This window comes from Cupressus sempervirens, chromosome 1 (assembly GCF_028749045.1).
Source record: "Cupressus sempervirens isolate cs-2001-9-10 chromosome 1, ASM2874904v1, whole genome shotgun sequence".
Classification (NCBI taxonomy): Eukaryota; Viridiplantae; Streptophyta; class Pinopsida; order Cupressales; family Cupressaceae; genus Cupressus; species Cupressus sempervirens.
In genome coordinates this window covers 37490512-37516001 of record NC_143118.1, presented here as the reverse complement: position 1 = coordinate 37516001, position 25490 = coordinate 37490512, and the positions used below count along the sequence as shown (strand labels likewise).

The window sequence follows — 25490 nt, the reverse complement described above, 5'->3', positions numbered from 1 at the left end:
GTTTCCTTCGTTCAACAAATTGTATGTCTTACTTTCTTCAACATAAGCATCTCTTTTGTTCTCTCTGTTGTATGCCGTAGTTTTTGTGTTTAGTGTAGTTCATTGTATAAGGAGGCCGAAAACTGGTGGATGGAGTGTCTGAGGGATAGGCAATCCGAGAATTGTCAAAACATTAGCTAATTGTGTAATCCGAGAATTACCTATTTCGCCATCTCTTCCTTTCCTCCTGCTGTCATAGTTGGTTATGCATGTTTCCATTTCTTTCATTTAGGTCAGAATAGATTGCATGTTGTAAGTTAGTCCCCCTTTCAAATACCTAGGTTGTTTGAAGTGTTGAGTAACTTGGTATTTGCCTCTTCTGCTCTCTGGTTAAGATCATACCGCCAAAACCTGAAAAACAAAACTCATTGCAAATCTTGCATGTAAAAGGGAGTTGTACCTTTCAATTCAGGAGTCTTTGATAGATAACTACGACCCATTATGTTGTTAACTTCTTTGTCCTCCATAGACATTGGGCAAGTTAAGAGTCAAGGTATAAACCAAAATTTATTTTATGACGGGAACATTACAGTCCTCCCATCCCAAACTTTGCTTGTTCTCAAGCAAATATAATGTCAAATGCTGCAGAATGTGTTCGCCTTCCCAGGTTGCATCGTCCATCAGCAAGTGTTTCCAACATACTAAGTATTTCTTCAAAGTACGGTTCCGCAAGGTCTTCTCACATACATCAATGATCTTGGCCAGTTCCAATATGAGCTTCCCTTTGTCATTGAGTGGCGGAAGGTCTGCAGTTACCGTGATGTTCTGTCCATAACTTTCTCTAGGTAGGAGACATGAAAAACATTATGAATGCGTCTTCCCTCTAGAAGTTCCACCTCATAGGCAATTTCACTGATGCGGCGAACTGCACAATAAAGGCCATAAAATCGTGGCTTCAGTTTTTCTTTCCCATTTGCCTTCAATGATGACTATCTGTATCACTGGAGCCTGAGATAGACCAAGTCTCCCACTTTGAAACTTCTCTCAATTTGGTGTCTGTCGGCGTACATCTTTTTGTTGATTTTGCGCCCTTTGTAAGTTCTCTTTCAAGCATCTCAGGATGTCTTTCCCTTCCTGAAGCCACTCCCTGGCCCTTGGTGCGTGACTGTCGGCCAGCACCATGTCTACAAATGAAAGGGATTTATACCCATATAGTGCTTTGAAGGGTGCCATCCTGATGGACATGTGGTAAGTGGTGTTGTAATAGTATTCCCTTAGATGCATCCATTTGACCCAAGCCTGTTGTTGTGCTGAAACGTAGTTCGGAAGGTATTCTTCTAGCCACTTGTTCACAATCTCCCTTTGTCCGTCTGTTTGAGGGAGAAAGCTAGTACTTAGTGATAATTTTGTTCCTGCCAACCGAAACAATTTTGTCTAGAAAATACTAATAAATCAACCATCCCGGTCACTAACAATGTTTCGAGGTAACCCGTGTAGACAAAACACTTCTCTGAAAAATAATTCGGCTACCTGTGCGGCCTGAAAATCTAAAGAGATGGCGAAGAAATATGCATACTCCGTCAGTCTGTCGACTACCACAAAGATACAATCCTTTCTGTTCACCTTGGGAAGTATAGTAATGAAGTCCATTGAGATACTTTCCCACTTTTATTCTAGTATAGGCAAAGGTTGCAAAAACCCAGCGGATAGAGTATGTTCGAATTTGTTTTGCTAGCAGACGGCACACTCTCTTACATACTGCAATACATATCCTTTTGGGCCTTTCCATGAAAACCTCTCCTTGAGTTGTCTGTAAGTTTTGAGGAACCTTGGGTGTCTAGCCAAGGGTGAGGCATGTATCTCCTTCAATATTTCCTGCTTCAGTTTGGATTAAGGCATTAAGTATATCCGATTCTTATAGTAAATGATGTCATCCCCCACTTGGTACTAATCATCCTGAGTGTTGTCGTCCATTGGCTCACAAGAAAATGTGTTTTTCGAATATTCCACCAATAAATGTGAGTCCAGTCAGTTGAAATCTAAGTCAATAAACAGAAGGCGAGTTTCTTGGACAAGGTATCTGCAATCACATTGTTCTTTCCCTTCACATATACGATGTCGAAATCAAAAACATGAACCTTGCTTACCTATTTTTGTTGCCTCTCATTCAAGTCCCGTTGCTCAGAAAATATCTCAAGCTATTATGATCAGTGCGGACGACAAACTTGGCACCCACCAGATACAGTTGGAATTTGGTCAGTGCATGTACGATGGCTAACATCTCTTTGTCATAAATGGAATATAGCCTCTTTACTTGTGTAAGCTTATGACTCTCATAGGCTATGGGGTGTTTATCTTGCAGCAATGCCGCGTCAATGCCTTCTCCGGATGCATCACACTCCAGAATGAATGGTTGAGTGAATTCTGGTAAGCCAAGTACGGGGCAAGTGCTCATTACTTCTTTCAACTTATCAAAAGTGTGTTGTGCCTTTTGATTCCACTGGAAGGAACCCATTTTGTCAAATCTGTTAATGGTGCACTGAGCTGAAAGAATCCTTTTACAAACCTCCGATAATAACTGTACAATCTTTAAAAAAATTGCAACTTAGAGCAATTTTGTGGGGGCCAATCATGGATAGCCCAAATCTTCTCCTGATGAACCTGTACTCCATATTTACTGACAACATGCCCCTGGTACAATATTTCTGTCATCCCAAATTCACACTTGGACTGCTTAGTGAACAAGGACTAAGCCTTCATGATCCTTAGGACTTCATCCAGATGCTTCAGGTGTTCTTCCCACGTCTTGCTATAAATAAGGATATCATCAAAAAATACCAATAAGTAATTACGAAATTGTTTGTTAAAGATGCGATTCATGCATGACTGGAACGTAGCAGGTGCATTCGTCAATTGGAACGACATGACCAAGAACACATAATGCCCTTAGTGACAATGAAAAGTTGTCTTCTCTACATCTTCCTCCCTCATGCGGATCTGATGGTATCCAAAACGAAGATCTAATTCTGAAAAATAAACCACACCATGTAATTCATCAATCCTAGGAATCAAATATCTATTTTTTATTGTCTTTTTGTTCAATGCATGGTAGTCCACACACATGCGCATTGTTCTATCCTTTTTAACCAATACTACTGAGGATGCAAAAGGGCTAGAACTGGGACGGATCCATTCTTTCTCCAACAATTCTTGAATCATCTTTTCGATCTCATCTTTGAATTTCTTGGGGTGGCGGTAAGGTGCGGTTAAAACTGGTTTGGCGCATGCTTCCCATTCAATGGTACGCTCAAAGCCATGATGGGGAGGTATGCCAAGAGGAATGTCAGTAAAGACTTTATCATGAGCACTCAAGATATTTTGAAGATCATCATCCTCATGAGGTGTCTGTTGTCTTTTTACAGGTTCTGCCGAAAGAAAACAGTGTAAAGCTCATGCAATGTCATCATGCTGAAAGATTGCCTCCTTCCTCTATACTGAAACTTCCTTCGATCCCTCGTTGGCCATCCCACGGAAAAACAACCTTTTCCCGTAGATAACAAAAATGATGTCCATCTGTTTGACGCTTTGAGTGTATTCATCAAGTGTCTCCATCCACTGTATGCCCAAAATAACCTCCATATCATCTAGGTCCACTATAAAGAAATCCTCTGTCACAGTGTGGTTAGCCATGGTGATACTCAGTTGGGGAACAAGGTGCGTACAAGGCAAAAGTGTCCCTTCAGCGACCTTGACCTAAAACCTTGTGTTCATCTTAGTAGGCAGAACTCTTCTTTTTACCAAAGACGAGTTTATGAAGTTTAGCATGGCTCCGCTATCGAGCATCATGATGACCCTCTGTCCTTGAAAGGCTCCGGGCTCCCGGCTAAGGCAATGGTTCCTCCACGTCATACCAAAGCTACAATTCTCTCTATACGATTCAGGCTAACCATTTTAGTGTCCTCATGGGGATAGCTGTCTTTAGTAGGTAGATTTTCGTGATCGTCATCATCAAATATGACTTCAATGTAATGTATTTTTCCTTTCTCGAGGCATCTGTGCCCAAGCTCCCATGGTCCCTTGCAATTGAAGAATAATTTCTTCCTTCGTAGCTCCTCTCTAGTGGTTTCATCCAACGAAGGTTTCTTTGACAGAGGTTTGTTATCTTTGTCCTTGGGGAAACTGGCAGTTTGGTGTGCGCGTAACCTCGAGAGGATGATGTTGATGATGATGTCCTGCTTCACACCTTTATAGGTTCCGAAAGGGTGGCAAGATCGAAACCTTTTACCCAACCTTTTAGTGGTTCCATCAATCTGTCCATGAAGAGCACTATCCGTCTCCTTTCAGAAATGTCGATGACCAAAATAAAGAGTTTTTGAACTTTCATGATGTACTATTCAATCGATTCAGTTTGCCTTAGTTGTGTCAATTCTTTGAAATTAAGTTTCGGAACTTTACCATCAAATCGATCTATCAACCTTTTAGTGAATTCCGCATAAGTATATATTTGGTCATGCCCCAGTGTGATGGTGTCATGATGCCACCATTCATGCGCCACTCCCTCCAAGTGTAGCGCTACAAATTTGATTGCTTCTTCCTCTTGCATTGGATTAAGTTGAAAGTAGGTATCGGCCTTCATTACCCATGCTTGAGCAAAGATGGACCCAGAATTGTCAAATGGTGATAGATTTACCTTACTCAACTTTCTTCTGAGGTCATCATTAAAATATCCTCAATTTCCACCTCCAAAATATCTCATTCTTAGTTCTGCGTAATCTTTGTCAAATATAACCTCCTCCAAATTTGCATTCTTGCAGTCTTCTCTAAATTGTCCTTGAATTTCCTCAAAGGTTGTCTGTTGTGATACCTCCATTCATAGAGGGAAAGACAGCATGGAAGGTCGAGAGCATGCTGGATGAGAGTTTGCCTTATCCGACGCCAAGTCCGCATTTTGACCATTTTGTTCACCAAATATTTTATTGTCCGTCAATTTCCTGAGAGTTTGTTCCATAAGTCATTGAGCGTCATTGATCTATGCCTAATTCCTCAAAAGATCTCTTAGTAGCACCAAGAGTTCGGCAGCAGTGGGTTCTTGTTCCACCATTCTACCAACCGAATGGGATCTTCTTCTCTTTTGGCTATAAACTCTCATTCACTGTCCACAGGCTGGCAAGATGGTTAGCTCTAATACCACTATGATGTTCTTGACCTCCGCACTATAGTCTTCCCCCAAATAGATATGTACAACATGTAAGATAGGGGTGGATGTACGGTGTTTTATGTTCATATGATGGAGGGAGAAAGAGATGTTGTAGGGAGTCATACGGTGGAGATAAACAAGAAGGCCATACGAAGAAAAAGAGCATATATAGTATGAAGTGAAGGTCGTACAATAGTAGAAGGGGAGGCCGTACGATGGTGGGAGTGGAGGCCATACGGTAGGGAAGTGAAGGTCGTACGATAAGGGAGTGGAGGTTGTACAGTAAGCGAGTGGAGGTCGTTGCCGAGGGTCATACGCTGGCGATGCATGGACCTTGGGGTGTACGCTTGTGCAAACAAACAGTAGAAGCAAGTATACGAGTAGAGCATCAATATGGTTGTAGATAAATTTAATGCAAATAAACACAAAATCATTGCAAAAGATTGAATTGATCAACACAAGAGAATTGATCAATTTAAACACAATTACTTCTACAATTCGCAATATGATGGTGCTCCAATTTGCCAGATCCGAGCACAGTATTACAAGCAACGGAATAGGGTGAAGGTTGAATCTCACTAAAACTGCGAGAGCCAAGCAAAGAAGATCTTTCACTTTCGAGATGGTGAACAATCCAAAACTCCAATAGGAATTCTAAGTACAAAGAAAATAATCCAAATCACATACCAAATACTACCTACATGTCGTGCTTAAATACCCGTCGAGGAAAACCTTTCCGAGGGTGTACAAAGATAGTCGACGACCACACACCTGCCTATGGAAACAATTAAATAAAAATGAGTCCAAGATATACTAAATCAATTGGCCAATTAACAAAAGTTTGATTAATAATTTATTTTATGACGGGAACATTATTCTTCTCTATGAGAGAAGTTAAAGGTGAAATTTCTTGTTAATGAGTTCTTCTCTATGAGAGAAGTTCAAGGTGCAATCTCTTGTTGATGAGTTCTTTGTAAGAGAAGTTCAAGAAAAAATCCATTATTCCACCCTCTTCTAGTAGGGATAGTGGATCATCCTCTGCGAGTAGGCATTGTGGAGGTCATGTGCATGACTCCATGACTTCAATTTTATGTGCTTATGGAGTAACTATGATAAACTATGTTATATTGAGATAACTTGTTTCAATGAGAATCTATTATTGACATCTTTGGTTGTAGTTATGTGTGCCTTCCATACTAAAGATCTCTCTCTTGCTAAGAGGGAGTGTTGAAGATTGTAGCTACGATAGAGATCTTTATCTCCAATTTTTCTATTGAAAAAATACCTCTATATTGTGTCAATAGCTGGAGAAGATAATTATGATAATATTTGAGATAATATTATATGAAAAGACATCTGGCATTTGAAGAGTTGTGCATTTGGAAATATGAAGACACTTGTTTTTGGTAATTGAAGAGACCTTCAGTTGTGATATGAAGAGTCTCTCAATTCTATGTGTGCGTGGGTGTGTGTGTTGTGTGATTTCTCTGTATGTTCATACATATTGTATCAAGTGAACAACATTGTACTTGAACATTTTTATACCAATAAAAGAGATATTTTCTAGTGTGGCTAGGATTTTCCCTTCAAGTTGAAGGGTTTTCCAAAGATAAGTTCTTGTGTGTTTTGTGCCTATTTTATTCTACTTTTTGGTATTGTTGTTATTTTTATTTCTGGGCAAAACATTAACAACTAGCAGCAAGATAAATCAGTATAAAGTTGTAACAATAGTCTCAAACATCAAACCCATGGTTTGTCAATGTAAATATCCAAATCAAAATGTCAACTAGTCTTCTCAAGTCTCTTCCTTATTATCCTTAGTGTCGTCAGTCAGCAATACTTGTTGACCGAAGGTGTGGCCCATTATTCTGCCATCTCGACTATTTGCAATTTCTTGAACATCCAAATTTGAACCTAGCAACACCACCAAAATGTTTACAACCTATGAGATTATTTGTTTTACACACAGAGTAAACAATAAGATCCATGCAATAAAATAAAGAACATAAAATCCAAAATGAACGTCATACACATAATATTAACAGAATGATAAGCTTTTATTCCATGTAATGTCATATCCAAAAGTAACTTTCTTAGAGTACTATGCTGGTTACTTGAACTTACCAATTGTCGGTTCCTACAACCCGAGAACCAATACTAATTACATTGCCATGACTAATCATAACATAAAATATTATTCCTACTAAGCTATGGCTAACGCATTAGAAATAAATAAAAAATATTTTAGGTTTTTGAATCACTATTACATGGCTTATTGTGCCTCACTTTCAAAATAAATTATTGCATATTCCAATGCTAATACTTCTAACATCTGATTTAATTTGATTAAACTATCCCAAACGAATTTTGACCCGATTTTTCTCTCAACATATATTCAGAACTTAAACATAGGCAGATGGATTACGAAACAACAATAGAAACCAGTAGATACTCCAATAGATATTAACCCATTCTTTCTCTCAGAAAGAATATTCAGGATTCAAGCATATGAAAATGTGTTACAAACCAACAGTATAAAACCAATAAACTCTCATAAAATTCCTTAAAACATGTTATTGCATTATACAACAGCAATACAATAACCAGCATTCAAAATCCAATCTTAAACATTATTTTATAGTCAGATTGGAACACTAAGAGAAGAACCTGTAAGTGCATACGAGACACCTGAAGTGATGTCTCCACGGACAATGAGTTTGCATCCACTATCTGTCGACACGAGGGGCTATGTCCGTACACTAGCTGAAAGCTGAAGATTTCTGAGTAACTCTTGCAAGAGAGAAATTGAGATCTGAATCATAAACCAAGCATGCCAAATGAATTGACCTTTTATAATTTAATTCCGCGCTCTCAAAGTCAATTTTAGTATTATATGAATGTCTTTTAACTTTTCTAATGTTCCAAAAAGGGGACATTACAAATCTTCCTTACTCGAGATTGCTTGCCCTCAAGCAATGAGTACTAAGATCCCATATGAATCTGCAGGTAGCCCTGTAGCCCAATCTAAAAACATATCCAGCCACACTACGAAACAAGGTGTCACTCTACAACCCATCCATCAACTGGATCCCTGCATCCCATAAAAATCTATGAAATATCATTGCACCTATAGACTATACAACTCTAATTATCCTCGCATCTAATCTCAAACTAAGTAGAATTGCAAAAAAATCCTCAACAAGCCATAAATACATACTGTCAACACCTAGATCCCAAATCCTGTTGTCATGACCAGCCGATATGATGAGGTAGAAATGTATCAAGGGGCTATGTATAACCCAATAGATGGTGATGACCTGACCTAAATAGATGATGTAAGAAACAAGCTGCTCAAAAGTTGAAACTAACACCACATGCACATTAAAAACCATACCGTCATCATGAATCTGGAGAACCCCCAAGTACATAGGTGCTATGAGTAAGCATGAAGCTGAAAAGTCATTTGCTATGATTGAAACATAACTCTCATCAATACTCCACCAAGTTCTATTCAATGATTGAAATAGGAAATCCATCCAGTTCTTGTATGGGTTGAAATCAGGAACCATATTTGGATTGATCCTATGACAAGCGACAATAGTCAATTCACCACTGCCATCCTGTTACCAAGATTCACTACTAGGAATTGTACTAGGACCCAATATTCTGAAATCAAAATCATCCTCTTCATGGCAATCAAAAGGAGTTCCCTCGTTTATCACAAAAAGGGGATTATCGGAAGTCCAATCAGCATCCATTTCAAACATGGGGTTGTCTATAAGCTGAATGTGATCTGAAATTTTGGTACTTGATCTTTTGGGACAATTGTCCAAGTCATAAGTCTGTTGAATGTTGTCAAGTTCATCAATCACTTCTTGGAAAAACTCTTGTCTCTCTTTACCCTCATATTCTTGAAAATGATTTGTGATCCTAACCTAATTTTTTGTTTCTTGAAGAGAAATCTGAGCATCATCTAATGCCTCATGAGTAAACTTAAGCTCTTTATTTAGCTCCATAATCTCATTCCTTCCTTTATTCAATTGATCACTATGTATTTCAGAAACCTTAAGAATATAATCCATGTCGGATAGCAAACATAAATAATCTGATTTCATAGTTTCAAGAGTTGTTTTGATGACCTGCAAATCAATAACAAGTCACTCTCCTTCCACTTCTCTTTAAGCCTTCCTGGAGAGATCCTCAACCAACTTGTAAGTGCTGTCATAACGTACCAAAGATGTCACAACCATGTCTTCACTAACCTTTAGTTGGTTCTTTAAGGTATCTATTTCATTATTATCATGCTGAAGTAGTTCATCGTCTTGCAATGTCATCTTAGATTGTTCTTCTAATTTCATGATATGGGCATGAGAAATATATGGTTCATCACACCTCTCAAAAACATAGGCATTCCTTCCCCTGTTCTCTTGATTTGTATGCAAAGGCCAAAGTATTGCCATGTTATCATTTGTATATAAAGCCTCATCATACAAGGACCCCAACCTATTATTACCTCGTGTGCAACCGACCTCATCAACTTGCTTGTCAAAGCTAACCTCCAAATCACCAACGTAGAAACTTGCACCCTGTATAATATCTTTTACATGATCATGAGTAGGCTACAAATTCATGATAGGTGACTGCTCTTCTTTTTCAAGAACCTCTATTAGATGATTTTGGTCCGCTGAAAATTCTTCATACACAATTTTGCACTAGTCTTTTGCAAGGAGATCTTGAACCAATTCCAAACACTTCTTCTTTGCCGCATCATTCTTATTTTTTAGCCTAGGATAGAAGTTTACACAGTCAATAAAAGGTAAGTCTTTCTGAACTTTTGGTGGGAATTCGTTATATTCCTTATACATGTCGAGTATTTCTACTCTCATGTCAAGTTCAAAATTTTGGGCTAGTTGCTGTTGTAATTTCATAATACCTTTCAAGTTTGTAATCAAGGCAGTTTGATCTAATTCTTGTGATTACCTTTATATCCAGATAGACCCCAGCTTCTCAAACTGTAATGTCTTAATTTTTCCCAGCATTGGAGTTTTAGGGATTAGCCTATTATTGTAATCCTCATAGGCTAATTATTGTGGATAGAGGGTCTTCTATGGTAGTGGCTTGGCTTGGGAGGGTCTTATCTTTTCCACATCTCAGTAAGCTACAAGTTAGTCTTTGTTTGACTTAGGCCAAACTTCGTTTGGGCTTAGTTTTGTGTACTTACTATTTGTGGTAAGTTGGTGTTAATAGAAATGGACACTTTTTTATTTTTGGAAAGTGCATTTCGTCACATGGAGAAATAATAGTTAGGACTCCTATTTCAGACGGCATATTTAAATGATGAGTATTTTGGGAGTTATAATATTTTTAGTAGCCAAATTATTGTTAATTATTAAATGGCTTATTATAAAGTTATAATCTAACTTTATAATTTCACTTGAATGTTGAGTTATAATTGAAAGTGTCATTTATTAATTAGTTAAGCCAAGTGAGAGAATCTAAAGGAAGCTTCTAATTAATGTTGTGTGGTGAATCTTCTTAATTGAAGCTACATTTTGGCAACAAAAGGGAATTTGGAGGTCATAAATACAAGCCCATTTGTTGAGAAAAGCACGCTCGAATATTTGATATGTTTTTGTTGCCTTCGTGGCTTTTCTAAGTTCTGATATTCTGTGGCCCTTGCTGAAGTATAAAGGTTTTGAAGCTGGGTTGTGCCTTTAATCCATAGCTGAGGTTATTGTAGATTAAAGTTCTGAAATTATTATTAATATCTCTTGCTGTATATACTGCGGTTGGGAGATACTGAGTTTCCTTCTGAGCTTGTCTTGCAATTTGTTGTTGAAGTAAAGTAAATTGTAATTGCTTCTTGGACTGTGACTTTGCCATTTCTCCTACTATTTTCTACTGTGACTAAGGAGAAAATTAGAGTTGTACTTATTGACTGGTTTAAGGGAAATTCGCATGCAAATTGAACAGCAGCATTCAAGTATGGAGAGTTGTTGCTGAAGATCATTCACTAATATTCAAAGGACAAGTAATAATCAATTTTGAAAGTTGTGTTACAATTCAAAGAGATGAATCTAGGCAATTTTCTGATTGTCATCTGCATATGTATATTGGGGCTGAACTTCATTATCACAAGTCTGCTACTAAATTGTGTGACCATTATTTATGTGCTAGAGCTGCAACTAATGTGGGAGACAAGTGTAGCATTATTTCAAATCTGCAAATCATTACAAAATCCTGCATTCACTTCCAGATTTCCCTGGGTATTGAAAGATTTCTCACGCACAACCAGGTTCCACATTGTTTATCATTAATTAATATATTTGTTGATTAATGGCGATCCTGGTATAAATAAATTAGAGTTGTCTTTGAGCAAATAAAGATTATCATTTCTTGAACTTAATACCTTAGCGTTGCACATTTTATTTATTTGCATTCAAAAGGTATTGATATATACAATAGCAATCTATGTTCTAGTTCTTTTTCAGCAGCTATAAGTATGTTTGCCAAGTGTTTGTTTAAATGCCAAATCTCTGATTGACGAAGAAAATTGATGTGGTTTAACCAAGTCAGGGCTTTTACACAAACCTGGTAGTATCTATCCAATTGTAGTCTAGTAGTGACTAAAACACTTAAATGGTATTGCTTGCCTTCATTCCTCTGTCAGTCATTCAAAGCCGTCAACCTTCATTCTGCAACTGAACCACCCTAATGGCCTCTTGTGATGCAACACTACCCACAACTGCTACGACACATTGAATTTTAGAAGCTCCACATTTGCATGCATGTATACAAGAGCATTTGCAGCCACAACATATTTAGTTCTAGCAATTGCATCTATTTGAAAGTTTCGAAGACATTTTGAACAAGCCAATGTATGTTTGAAACATTTCATGTGCCTTGAGTATCATGTTTTGCAAGGATGCTTATATTTTGTTTGAGGGCTCTCATCTTGGTGCAACATGTAAGCAAACTCAAAAGGTGGTGGGATTTAGCTTTAGGAGCACCAAGTGTACTTGCTTTGAAGTTTCTAAAGTCTTTTCATCAATTCCATTTAGCACTCACTAGCCCTTATTTGATTTCTTTCTTCGAGGCGACCTCTCTTCAAGGCATTATGTCAAACAATTCAAGTGCGTTGTCTATAGTTTTAACATTCTCCTTGATGGCCATGAATTTTATTTTCCCTTTTTGATCGAAACTGAAAAGCCAGAGAAACTCTTTCTAGTCTCCATTTTTTCAAACTCAAAAATATTACTTTGTTCTACCTCTGGCAAAGATTGCCAAAGTAGCAATTAATCGTCACTATTTATATATACAGAGTCTACTTTCAGAGGATAGGTTTGTAAATCCCATGTCAAATAGTGGAGACCACTTGTTTGCTAAACCTTTCTTCTATATCCTCGAGTTCCTTCAAACCAATCCTTTTGGATTTCCACAGGGATTTTACAACATTTGATAATTCAAGGTCCAATGATGACTGTGTTGCAACTTTTTCCACTTTCATATCTTGTTCATCTTTTACAGATGGTTCCTAACTATCATTTCTTCTATATGAAACATAAAAGTATCCCGCCCTCAATGCTCTATTTTGGCTAGAACATGTAACACACCTCTTGCAGCCTTATCTTCTGAGCTACTTGGTAAAACCCCACCAACCACAAGTTTGAATGGGGTTTCTTTGTTCTTCTCTGTAAAATCAATATCTTCAAAAGTTTCTTAGTCTTAGACAGTTCTTCCAACTATAAATACTGGCATAGACAAGGTTGTTACTCTAACCCGTCGATGATATGTGAATCGTGCTCCTTGCTTGTGAAAGCTTGATAATACTCCAAACTATTCACTCAACACTTCCCAACAAATTAGTTTCTATTTGCAGTGTTGTTTCCAAGACGCATGGCTATTATCGATTCAAACGTTACATGTACACAATTCTTTTCGTGTCATGTAATGCTCCAGCATTGAATATTCCGGCACATCTTCGATAATGTCCACACCTAGAATACCTTAAGTAAGGTCTCGAATCACTTCCATGTCTTAATGCATGCACGACATGTTGCATCATCCCTAGTATTATTCTCTTGACGAGTCTAGAATTATCCAGTCGTTTAACCATAATTAATAAACATAATCATATGTGCACACATGCAACATTTCTTGACCACCACCAAATATTTGTCGTTACAAATCAGAGGCATTAAATCACGTTATTTGCTAAGGTCAGGAACAATAGCAATTTCTACAGCCTAACACCTAGGCAATCATTTCACTCTTTTCTATCTTGGTCGTGCTTATTAAGACACTTCATCACAACAAAAATTGTTGATTGGGTGCCCGCAGATGTATAAGTAACTCAGGATCACGCCAAAATTTCAAAAGAGCAAACGATAAACTCTCCCACGCTTCCCAATACTTCTCGACCATCCTAGAATATCCTCTAACTTGACGCCATATTCATATGACGAAATGCAGGAGTAGATAATAACTTGTCCCTATTTTCTATGCTATTTGGAGAATATCTAGATTGCAAATCAGCTTCCTAGGATTGTCGAGGATGTTTGTATTTGTTCCCAACTTGCCATAGTGTCTTGTTTTTCATCTACAACTAAATCCATCAATGTTTCTCTAAAATTTCAAGAACCCGTGCACGATGAGTGAAGCGTAGTTGGCTTCCAGAAAAAAAAAAAACAAGTTTGTTTCTTGCTTGCCAATCTCTTGTAGTTGCTATAGCCTTACTTCTGCGAGTTGGAGTTTTAGTGTTTTTTCTTCAACTGTTGTGCAAATTGCTCTTTACAAATTTCATACTACTCTAAGAATTGCTTGAGCTTGTCCCTAAGCATTTCATTTTCTTTGAGCTGTGAGAGTCTTCATCTTTTTGGTTCCTCAAGTTTGATGCTTACATCCTCTGAAATATCCCCAAACAACCACGTTCAAAAAGCCCTTCGCACAGGAATTTGGATCATGGATAGTAGTCGCTTCGTATTCCAGCAAAGATATAAGATTTAAAAGATTAAAGCCCACAACTATCATCATCTCAACAAATGGGAATGTGTAAATAAATTTCCAATCCTTGTACCAAATACTTAGAGAAAAAGACTATGATCTATAGATATTGTATCTCTGCAATTACTTCACACAGTAATACTAGTACCGGTCAATCGCTCCTATTAATGCATAAACTTCAGAATCTAGTTTCAAGATAATCTTTCAAGACTTGCATGGAAACACAAAGAAGATTTCAACACTATTCAGAAAATTGATAATCTTTCTAGCAAACTTGCTTTTTCCCAACAAGATGGTAGGTTCAATAGCTCTAATACCACTAAAATATCCCAAATGGATATTGACCCGATTTTTCTCTCAACATATACTCAAAACTTAAACATAGGCAGATGGATTACAAAACAACAATAGAAACCAATAGATACTCCAATAGATATTAACCCGTTCTTGCTCTCAAAAAGAATATTCAAGATTCAAGCATATGAAAATGTGTTACAAACCAACAATATAAAACAAGTAAACTCTCACAAAATTCCTTAAAACATGTTATTGCATTATACAACAGCAATACAATAACCAGCATTCAAAATTCAATCTTAAACACAATTTTACAGTCAGATTGGAACACTAAGAGAAGAACCTATAAGGGCATACGAGCCACCTTAAGTGACGTCTCCACAGACAATGGGTTTGCATCCACTGTCTGTCAGCACAAGGGGCTACATCCTCACACTGGCTGAAAGCTGAAGCTTTCCGAATAACTCTCGCAAGAGAGAACCTGAGATCTGAATCATAAACCAAGCATGCCAAATGAATGAGTCTCTGCTCCTTTTATTCTCACAGTAGTGACTCTTTGACTCCCTTCCTGGTTTGTTGTCTTATCTCTCCTTGTCATTTTTAGCCCACTTTATAATATTGAATTGACTTTTTATAATTTAATTCAACGCTCTCAAAGTCAATTTTAGTATCGTATGAATATGTCTTTAACTTTTCTAACGTCCCAAAAAGGGGACATTACATTGATACAATAGTAGAAGTGTGTCACAAGCAACTCCAAGGATGTAATAAAGACAGATACCCAAGAATACACCAAAAAAATCAAATTACTAAATAAGAATTACAAAGATGTGATACCCTTCCTAACAAAGTGTCATTTTCATTTATAGAAAATATTGAATTACACTACCATAAATATCAAAAAGATTGAGATATAAGTCCACAACTAAAAAACATGTGAAACCCATTAATTTAACTACAAAAATCAGATTGTAGTCTTAAATCAATTTGGTATGAGACTTAGAAGAATGCTAATCTCATCTACCAAAAAATTGATGGAACCGTCACCAGCACTATGCCCAATTTGATTGCAGAAGAACCAAACTAAGAATCACAAAATTTAAACAGCATTTCATCCAAATTGTTTTTGCACCAACCCATTGCTGAAAAAACCTAAGAAAGAAATTTAATATTAAGTAAATATCATCTAATAACCCTTGGGGAAGTAAAACTGCTCTACTCACAGTCATGTGTCTAGAATGCATTTTCTAGTTCACTTTGAATGTATTTATTATTTGCATATACTATGTGCTCTAGGTCATGATTAGTACATTTAAATCAGGGCTACTGCCAAAAATTAGATATTTTTTACCAAATTCAAAGAAATGCAAAACATCGTCGGCAACACTTATTACAAAGTAATTAATTTGAATGCAAGTTATCACCCAAAAACAAGAGTTTCTGATCACATACCAAAGGAAGATCACTAATTGATGGATCTGGTGATGACAAATATTTCAAGAATCTTAAGACTATGACTTTGATTCTTGCTTGAACCTGCACATGCAAAAACATATTTCTTCAATGAGGTAATTTCCTTGTTGATGATAGGTTTCTTCAATTATGTAAATAATGCAGCTTGTAGAATTATAACTGTGACTAAAGGCATGGGCCATATATAGTGTGCCTCATTATAGACTTTACAATAATAAGAAGGATATTTTAGAGAAAAAATGATTTGATCAATATAAGATCCAGAAAGAAACCCAAATTAAGGGAAGATAGAATAGAGAAATATAACCATTGCATTCTAAAAACACTAACCACAAACATCAAGAAACAATTCAAATATAAAAGCAACAGTTAAATAATAATTACAAAGGCTGGTACAGACCAATTGATATTGAGGTGACAAAATTTTGAATTTGCCCCAACATATTGTATCAAAGTGATATATTTGTGAGTTGGACACCTGTTTGTGTGTAATGACAGCATTGCAAGTAGGCTCAGTACCAATTGGGCAAAATAACTCCTGCCAAAAAGGGCTTTAGAAATCTGCTTCCAATCAGTGGTAATGCTTTCAAGCAACACATGTTGCCTAAACCCCTCTCTGAAAATTAGATCTGCCACCTCCAAAAAGGCTTCTAATAGATTTCATGAACACATTTTCTCCTTGAATGGGGATGGATAGTGGTTGATGTGAATCTATAGGAAAGACATGCTCTCTTTAAACTGATGGTAGGTGGTGCACTCCCTATTGTGCTTGAGATCATTCTCCTTGAAAGCCTTCCATGAGAGTCCCTCTTATTTTCCTGCACATCTTCAAGAATGTAGACTATTCCACCATGAATGCAACTGGCAGAGTTTTCAAAATCGTATATTTAATCTTAGACTTAGGCACTAACAGGATTCTATCCTTAATAAAATGAGACCATTCATCACATCCATATCATTCTTCATGTTTCCATCTAATATGTTAGCAACAACCATACTCTTGGCATATTTTTCCATGATGGAAGCCTTCCAATCACCAAAAATAATGAAAATAAACCATGAGTGGCATTCATGACAAACTATCAACAACTATTTCAAAGGCACAAACGTGGATCTTGTTCTTGTTGCTATTCATACCAATCATGTTGACCAAAGGAGAACTTCAAACTATTATAATTTGCCTCAATCTAACATCTACCACAAACCAAGTGTTGTCAGAGTTTTGCCAAAGCATGCATGATGCAAGGATCTCCTTATTGTAAATAGGGAAACCTTGTTAAGAAACTCAACTTTTTGTGCTCCATTGTTGTGGGGTGATCCTTTTGCACTATAACAGCTCTATTTCTCTCTCTTGAAATGCTATATTCTAAAACAAAAGCTTGTGAAAATATTGGAATAACAATACAAACCATGAGTTGTTTACCACCCCAACCTTATCATCAGCTTCTTGTATTGTATTTATCCATACAAAAGTTCCTTTATTCCTCAAGCTAGTTAATGCTGCAAGTTGAAAAATTCTTAAACAACCTTTTGAGGCAAATGCATAGAACCCAACGTCCTCTCAAATCTCTTAGTGTGTGTGGTATGGGACAACCAGTTCAAAAAGGAAAAAAAAACTCTGTTGATCCTTCTACATGCCTCGAGCACAAGACATATGGCCCAAGCATAAAACTTGTGACCCCAAACCACTCTTAGATTCTTTTATCAATAGAACTCGCTGCACTAGGATTTCAAGTATCAAATCTAAGTGCCTAAATGATATTTGCATATTTTCCTACATATAAAATATCATTGAAAGATGCCAAGATATTTTTTTCTCAACATGTAAATGCTTTAGTCAAACCAAATGGAATGACCAATGACTTGAAGTGTCCAATATGACATTCAAAATTTGTCTTGTCTACACACGCCTCATCAACACAAATCTCGTGACTACTTGGTATCAAATCAAACTTTGAGAACTGAACTTCTCCATGCAACTTACAAATGTATTCACTGATCTTGGGTGTGTGGAACTTGTTTATTGTTGTCTTCCTGTTCACTTTTCTATAGTTAACACACACTCATATGGTGTCATCTGAATCATCATTCTCAAGGACAACTGATAAAGCAAATGGGTGAGAACTAATGTGGTCTATTTTAAGCAATTCCTTGATAACCTTCTCCCCTTCATGAATTGTCATGTTGCAAGGGATGATCATGACAAGCTTAGAGCCAATTTCAGTTTCATGATGGGTTGGAATCCTCTATTAGTTGGCAATCTCGAAGGTGTATTATTGATCACCATACTGCATTGATTCAAAGAAATTTGAAGATCATAACAAAGCATGCTTTGCTTGTTAAAAACTGAAATGGCATGCATGGCTTGACCCTTGCAAGAAATCACATTACCTGTGACTACCTTGGATGATCCATCAGAAATACCTTTATGTTCCACATTTCAAATTTAAATTCTGGCTTCATGGACTTACAACTGTTTGGAAACCCGCCACAAGAATTTAGTTCTTGCACACTCATAACCATTTCAAATTTCATAGCATAGGATTCACCACATGCTTTATGCTCATTTGTGGCTGCACTGAACCACCAGCTTATCTAGGTGTAGGTAGTAACTAATAGGGGATTTATCAAGAACAGTATTATTAAAACCATCAAAATTTTCAGCCTTTGTAATGTCCCCGTTTATTTACCCTTATGGGATAGGGACAATATGCTTGATTTGGAAGAGATTTCTTCGCTAGAAGTCTCAAATAACACTAAAAGGATAATTTAGAATGGTTATTGTTAATAACACTTCTCAAATGATTGTTCTTATATATAATTAATATTGATATAATAGCTATCACTGGTTTAACAGTTTGAAATATGCAAAGATGATTTGAGCATTATATTTGTATTTAATGTATGGAGACAATATTGAGGGTATCTTTATCATCTTTAGTATGATGCTAACAACTGTATAAGAATGATCTTTTGTGGTTCTATAGTATGAAATAACCAATCAGAACCTCTGGCTTGAATATGGAAGTGTGCTTGGAATAGACATTGGAACATTTTAATTATCCTTTCTAGTTACTAGATGTTCATCTTCTGATCTCTTATTTGTATACTAATGCATCCGTTATATGGCTATCACAGTTAAAGCCTATTTCCACGTGTTCAATGATCTCTTATGGAAGTTTAATTTAGGCAAAGTTCTGAAATGTTGTCCAGTCTGATAATGTCGATTAGTTCAATCTGATTGCTGACTCAGACAATTTTTGTTTTCATTCTTCAAACTCCTTACCGCTGACTGTATATTCTTCTTATCCCCTGCAATATTCTTTGTATCCTCCCTTTTATATATCATGAAAAGCTGGGAGAATAAATGGTCGTAACTCTCCACTATTCTTCCAATTGTCGTACCCAAACCTTTGATAATCAATATTTGTACAGCCCCCGCTTAACTATATCAATTTATAAACTGTCTTCTTCCTCCACGTAATACTATTTCAGTGAAGGGGAATTCAAAATTTTGCACAAGCTAGGGAAATGACGTAGTCTTTTTCCAAACACAGTAACATCAACTATCTTATATAGCCCACATTTGGTATTTCGGTGATTACAATGTTAATATTATACTCCCCTATCCTTAATGAATGCTATTTTGAATCTAATATTATATTGTGGTTTAACAGACTATTGATTATCAAGATGTCTAGTATTTACGTTGTCTCCATCGTATTTGATTCTATGGCTTTGAACATACCACATGTTATGCTTTGCTAGATATCCTAGGCTGGCTTCCATCTATTGGTTTTAGACGCTAACCAAGATTTGCATATGGTATTAATAATGATTGATATTAAATATTGATTATTGAATGGTATAAGAATTAATTATTGATTAACATAATTTGAGGGATTAATTATGTTTAGTAAGTTTATACATATGTGTGTGTGCGTCAATCAAACTATAAGTCAGTAAATTATTCTATTATATATTTTAGTATTATTTATCTATAATAGATTACATTGTATCATAATTGTTAAAGCAAGATCTTTTTGTCTTTTTTGTAACTTGTAATAGCACTTATGATTTTCTATGTGTTTCAAGTTACCTTCTCAATGCATATGTATATAATAATAAGAGGCATGTATCTTTAACTCTCATTAGTTATCAATAACAGTTGTTTATTATCATGATTAAGAATGTGATAATAAATAATTTTTTATATATATATAATCTTCAATTGAGTTTTATCTGACTGAAACTAAAAAACTTTAACACTCCCTCTTAGTGAAGAAGGATAAACGCAAAGATATCACACCATTGGTAATATTAGGAATGGAAAATTTGAAGGATATCTTTGATCAGAAGATCTCCCCCATTTGATATCATAAGTATTGGCCTCCTAAATATCAACACATGATATTCACCAAATACTATGAGTAATGGCCTACTGAATATCAACCCATGATATTCACCAAGTACTCAATAATAAGGTAGGGGCCTCCTAAATATCACGTCACATGATATTCACCAAGTACCTATGATATATCTACACAAACAACTCATAGACCATCAATTGAATGACATCTAACAATTAGTTGTTGTTTTACAAGATATAATCTATCATGGTTTGTCTAAACATTATATAAAATGTATATCATGATAGAAAGATTTAAGTTATTGTAAGATTGTCATCTTTCAATAACTTTTGCAAATACAAGTGATAATCATTTGGAAGTCATCACTTCTGAATGATGTACACAAGGGGCAAGCCCATAAACACATGACATAAAAAGTTTACATGAAATCATCACGGATACTATCATGTGTGGTTGTCATGATATCCACCATGAACCATATCAAAGAATAAGGTTTTCACCTCAAACTTATCTCTCATAGAGATGTATTATGAGGGATTGCACTTGGAGCTTCTTCGCAAAGAAATACTAACCTTTGACCTCCTTGTCAAAGTTACTTCTAATGAAGTGTCAAAACTCCCTTCGAGTATGATATCAACTTTTTTGACCTCTTAGTACAAGGTTGTCTTGGATGAAGTGTCAAATTCCCTATTAATCTGATATCATCCTTCTGACTTCCTGGCAGCAAGTCATATCATGCTCCTTGGTTTAACAAGTATCCATCTATCTAGGAATGTTATAGTCTAGATATCCATACAAGGCCTTCTCGCCTACATACATGGAACTTCATCCCATGAATCATAGTCCTTTAACTGCTATTGTTGTCTGATGAGTAGAGGAACCATCTCAACATAGTCTACTCCTTCTAAACCAATATGACCAAGATTTTCATAAGTCAACTAAACCATATCCTCTGGCTTCTTTTCTTTCCAATGTTACCTCTAATGAAATGTTAGGCTACCTCTTGATATAGAAGGATACTCATAATTTCAATCCTCAAGGATATTCACTTTAAGAGCTTCACTTTATCTAGCATGAACATCATATGACTAATGAATCCTAGATCAAAACTTCTTGGGAGCTACTGTCATAAAATTGAGACATGCGCAATATTTGGTAGCATGTCCAATGTACCAATCTTCTTTTCATGCAAGAACATCTCCAGAGACAAAGGAAAAGATCAAAGTAAAGAGCTCTTATAACATGTATAGAAAGAAAAATTAAAGAGAGCCTACATTATTAATGTAATACTCAGACTTAGTTACCCAGTTTTCCCCTTGGCCCTTCGAACCAAGCAAATTTTGAACCAGTTATTGGTCCAGGTCTTGGTTCCCTTTTGAGTTCCACTTGGGTTTGAACTCGAGCAGGTTGTTTTCTCCAAGTCAAATAATGACCGAACCAAGGCAGAGCTCGGTAGATCGAGTGTGAACCATGGCAGACCTCGGTAGACCAAGTGCAAACTAGGTACAATTCTATTGGGGACATTCTATAATTTAGTGTAGAAAACAATTATTACAGAAAATGAATAAAGATTTTTAACATTACAAAACAAAATTTGCTGAAGTTCAAATATTTATTACATCAAATTAAACTAGCCCTTAAGATTTCTTCCAGTGAATTTTTTATATCCAATTACTGATAATGACCCTTGTCCAAATAATTGGAAGCTTTGTATAGCGATAAATCAACTGTCTCTTTATCTCCTATACAATCAAGTAGATTTCACTCCTTTTACTGAGTTATATCTTCCTCCATACTCAACATTGTATCTTTTCCCATTATAATATTATATTATACCTGCAAAGTTAAAGAATTATAACGATCAAGTATATATTCAATGTATATCCAAATAATATCCTTTGATATCTTGATCTCCTTATCCAGCTTATTAAATTTTCTTTGCAACTCTTTAACATAATAAGGATATCATTGTTCCTGATACCACTGTATACTTGTGCAAATGATCTTCTTCGGCCTAATTGTTTATCTAGTATAATTCTTATGAAATGGAAATTGTTAATAATTGCTCTTACTACTCTATAGCAACCTTATGCTAGGATAAAATAAGAAGCCCCATATGTCATGATAGAGTGGATTTTCATGCTCAACAGTTATTCAAGGCGATCTCTCAAACATCACATAGACACACAATATAAAGATCACGTGCTGAAAATATTTTGAGCTGCAACTATTAATGTGTTGGACGTCCATAGGAGTTTATTAGTAAAGTTGAAATCTTAACATGTAAGCTACATTTTGATAATAGTCTAAATATTTCTCCAAATATCTAATTGCCTAATAGAGTGCAAGATCCATGTTAATCAATCTTTCAACTCCCGTTAAAAGCATGCATATAATTATCATAACCAAAGCTTGATAAGTAATATTTATTTGAAGCAATAATCATTGCTTGAATTAGTCGCTGCATTTTTTTTTAAATGACAGACTTAAATGCTACCAAGAACTTGTAAAAACCCCTAGCCGGTTATAGATCAGCAATTACGCCTTAACACATCAATTACCTTAACTAATCAGAAGTTTGACATTTTGTCAAACAGTTGGCAAGCAATTCAGTTATCATAATATTTTATCACAATTGAAAATACTGAAATTTTGTAATATCTCTTTCCGGATATTTTACCAAAAACCGTGATATATATTTGCAGATTTAAATCCGAACAGTAAACCAATATTTGATACAAATTCTAGAACCTTAATCCGACTTGTAACCTGCAGATTTGCATAAAAGGAAACTCAGAAAACTTTGTTTTATTTCACCAATATTCAAAAAGTACATATATAAACTAGGAATTAACACAAATGCGTTACTATATTATACAACAGCAATACAATAACGTGCAACAATTCAAGTAATCCAATCTTATAAACAAAAATGACAGTCTGATTGGCACTGTAGATGAAACCTGTAAGAAGGCTAAGTTTGTGTCCAACCTTCAAAAGCTTCAGGAGTTTGTGTCCTCGAAGAAATAACCAGCAACTGTTTCCAACTTCCAGATTAATATTTTTTTTAAATATTATATCTTCATAACTTCCCATGTGGAGCCTATTGTATCTTTATTACTTTTCCCAGTGTGATGCACACTCTTTTAAGCAATGTGGGATATAAAGCACCTTTTTGTCCTTTAGTCACTTAAGTGAACATAGTACGTTTTTAAAATAAAGTGACAAGTTAAATGAACTCTAAAAGTCACTTAGCCAGTAAACCATATAATCGTTAAGCATTAAAATAACTGACCAAACGAACTCGGATAAGCACGTACAATAGCTCATTAGAAAGCTCTCAACGAGACGCTTCCAAACCAACACTAAGATATCAAGAATACTGAGCTCTGTTTACTTACTAAAAATAGTAAGCATCTGGACAACCTGCCAAAACTGCTCTGATGGGTCTGAAACTGAAAATGTCTAGGTCAAATCTCAAATGAAACCCCGTAAAGAACCTTCTCGCCCCCGAAACCTAGGCGAAGTGAGTTAGCAACACTGAATTATAATGTCCCAAAAAAAGGGGACATTACAAAGCCTCCCTTCTCAAAGATTGCTTGCCCTCAAGCAATCCACTCATACCTGTAGAAATCAAATGCTAGGATCCCATACTCGCCTTGAGAATGAGGTTCTACTCCTCAGTCAATGTACCCCGGCATGCATCTTCCCAAACTCAAAATGGTGAAATAGTACAATAGGAATCAATGTGACAAATAACTGAATGCCAGGATCCCAAGTCTCACCATAAAGGGACACCAACTGCTATGTGTTGCTTCCCTGTGTGCCAATACCCTCAATCAGGCTGAAAGCCTCACTCCATGAGTGACCCTATGAGTCTCTACTGTCAAGTGAAGATGGGAGCCCAACAATATACCCACACCCACTTCAAGAAGATAGCAACCAAACTCTTCATCTAGCTCCCCAATAAAAAGCAATACCTAGGGATGCTCCATCTAGATCCCAAGTGAGGACTCGTGCACTGTTTGAGATACCACTGACCAATTCCTGTAATATCTATACCACTATATCACTGTACCATTCTTATAATGTCTGTTCTAATGTCAATGATAGATTCGGCCAAACTGACTCCACCACCATATCACTCGGGTGGAAAAAGAGTAATCCTAGTCTCTGGAACTTTGATATGTCAGAAAGCTGAAACACACAGATCATAATCATGTGACTGTGTAACAACACAACATAATCCATCAGATATAAGATAATATTAACACATGGATCCCCGACTACCCAATCAACATGATCCTGGGTAAATGAAAGATTGGTTGGTGAATCACCAACATCATGAGTGATAACACTGTCTTCAATACCCTGCTAAATAAAAAAATGTAGACGCCTCATGTGGAACGTAGGGTAATGTGTGATCTCCCCACTCACCCGTAAATAACTCGTCAACCCTGGAAAGCCAAATGGAATCAGTGAATATATTACCAACATACACAGGCCAATCACTGATAGTGGGAATATACCAACAAGAAAAATCACCAATCAACAAGTAGGCCGTGGCCATCTCGTAAGAGCTAGGTGATAAATCTCTAGGTAAGCTGAAAAATTCCTCAAGGCATGCGAAGGATAAATCTGAACTTCCTACCCACCATAAGTACTCTCGGTTATGTCTAAGTCTTCGTAAGAGGATGGTTCACCATTAATTGAAATCTCTGAATTATCCTCACTTGTTATATCACTAACCATGTGCTTATGTGAAGATGTACAGCTGCAGTCATAAAAATCAGAATTTTCAGACTCATCAACTTGCTGATTCATAGAATTTTTCTCATCATAGAAAGTCTCAGACGGGGAACACGTGATTGAATTACATTTTTTGCTTTCACATCTACCCGCTTTATGAATTTCTTCAATGATTTGTGTGATTTCTTGTGCCCTTGAACCACTGATATCTTTTTCATAAGTGGCTGCCCCACTCGTTTGATTTTCAGCTTTCTGGATAGAATAATTTGTTAAGCTCAATTGAAGTCATAGCTCATCTACTTCACTCTCCTTGTCCCTTCCAAATTTTATTGCTAGATCTCTATCCATTAATAATTGCAAGTACTCATATTTTATCATTTTCAAAATTTCAAAAATAGTATGTAAAAAAGGACTTGTGATAC

General features: G+C 36.3%; 1 protein-coding gene across 5 annotated transcripts in view; it reads right to left on the bottom strand.

Moving 5' to 3' along the window:
- The window catches only part of SPO11-2 (sporulation 11-2), a 195522-nt gene that overhangs the window by 100454 nt on the left and 69578 nt on the right, over window positions 1-25490 (bottom strand). For all 5 annotated transcript variants that reach the window (XM_089816177.1, XM_089816176.1, XM_089816185.1 and 2 more), the window contains exon 2: window positions 15929-16012. In XM_089816177.1, the coding sequence (XP_089672303.1) occupies window positions 15929-16012 (84 nt within the window). The remainder of the gene's footprint in view (window positions 1-15928; window positions 16013-25490) is intronic.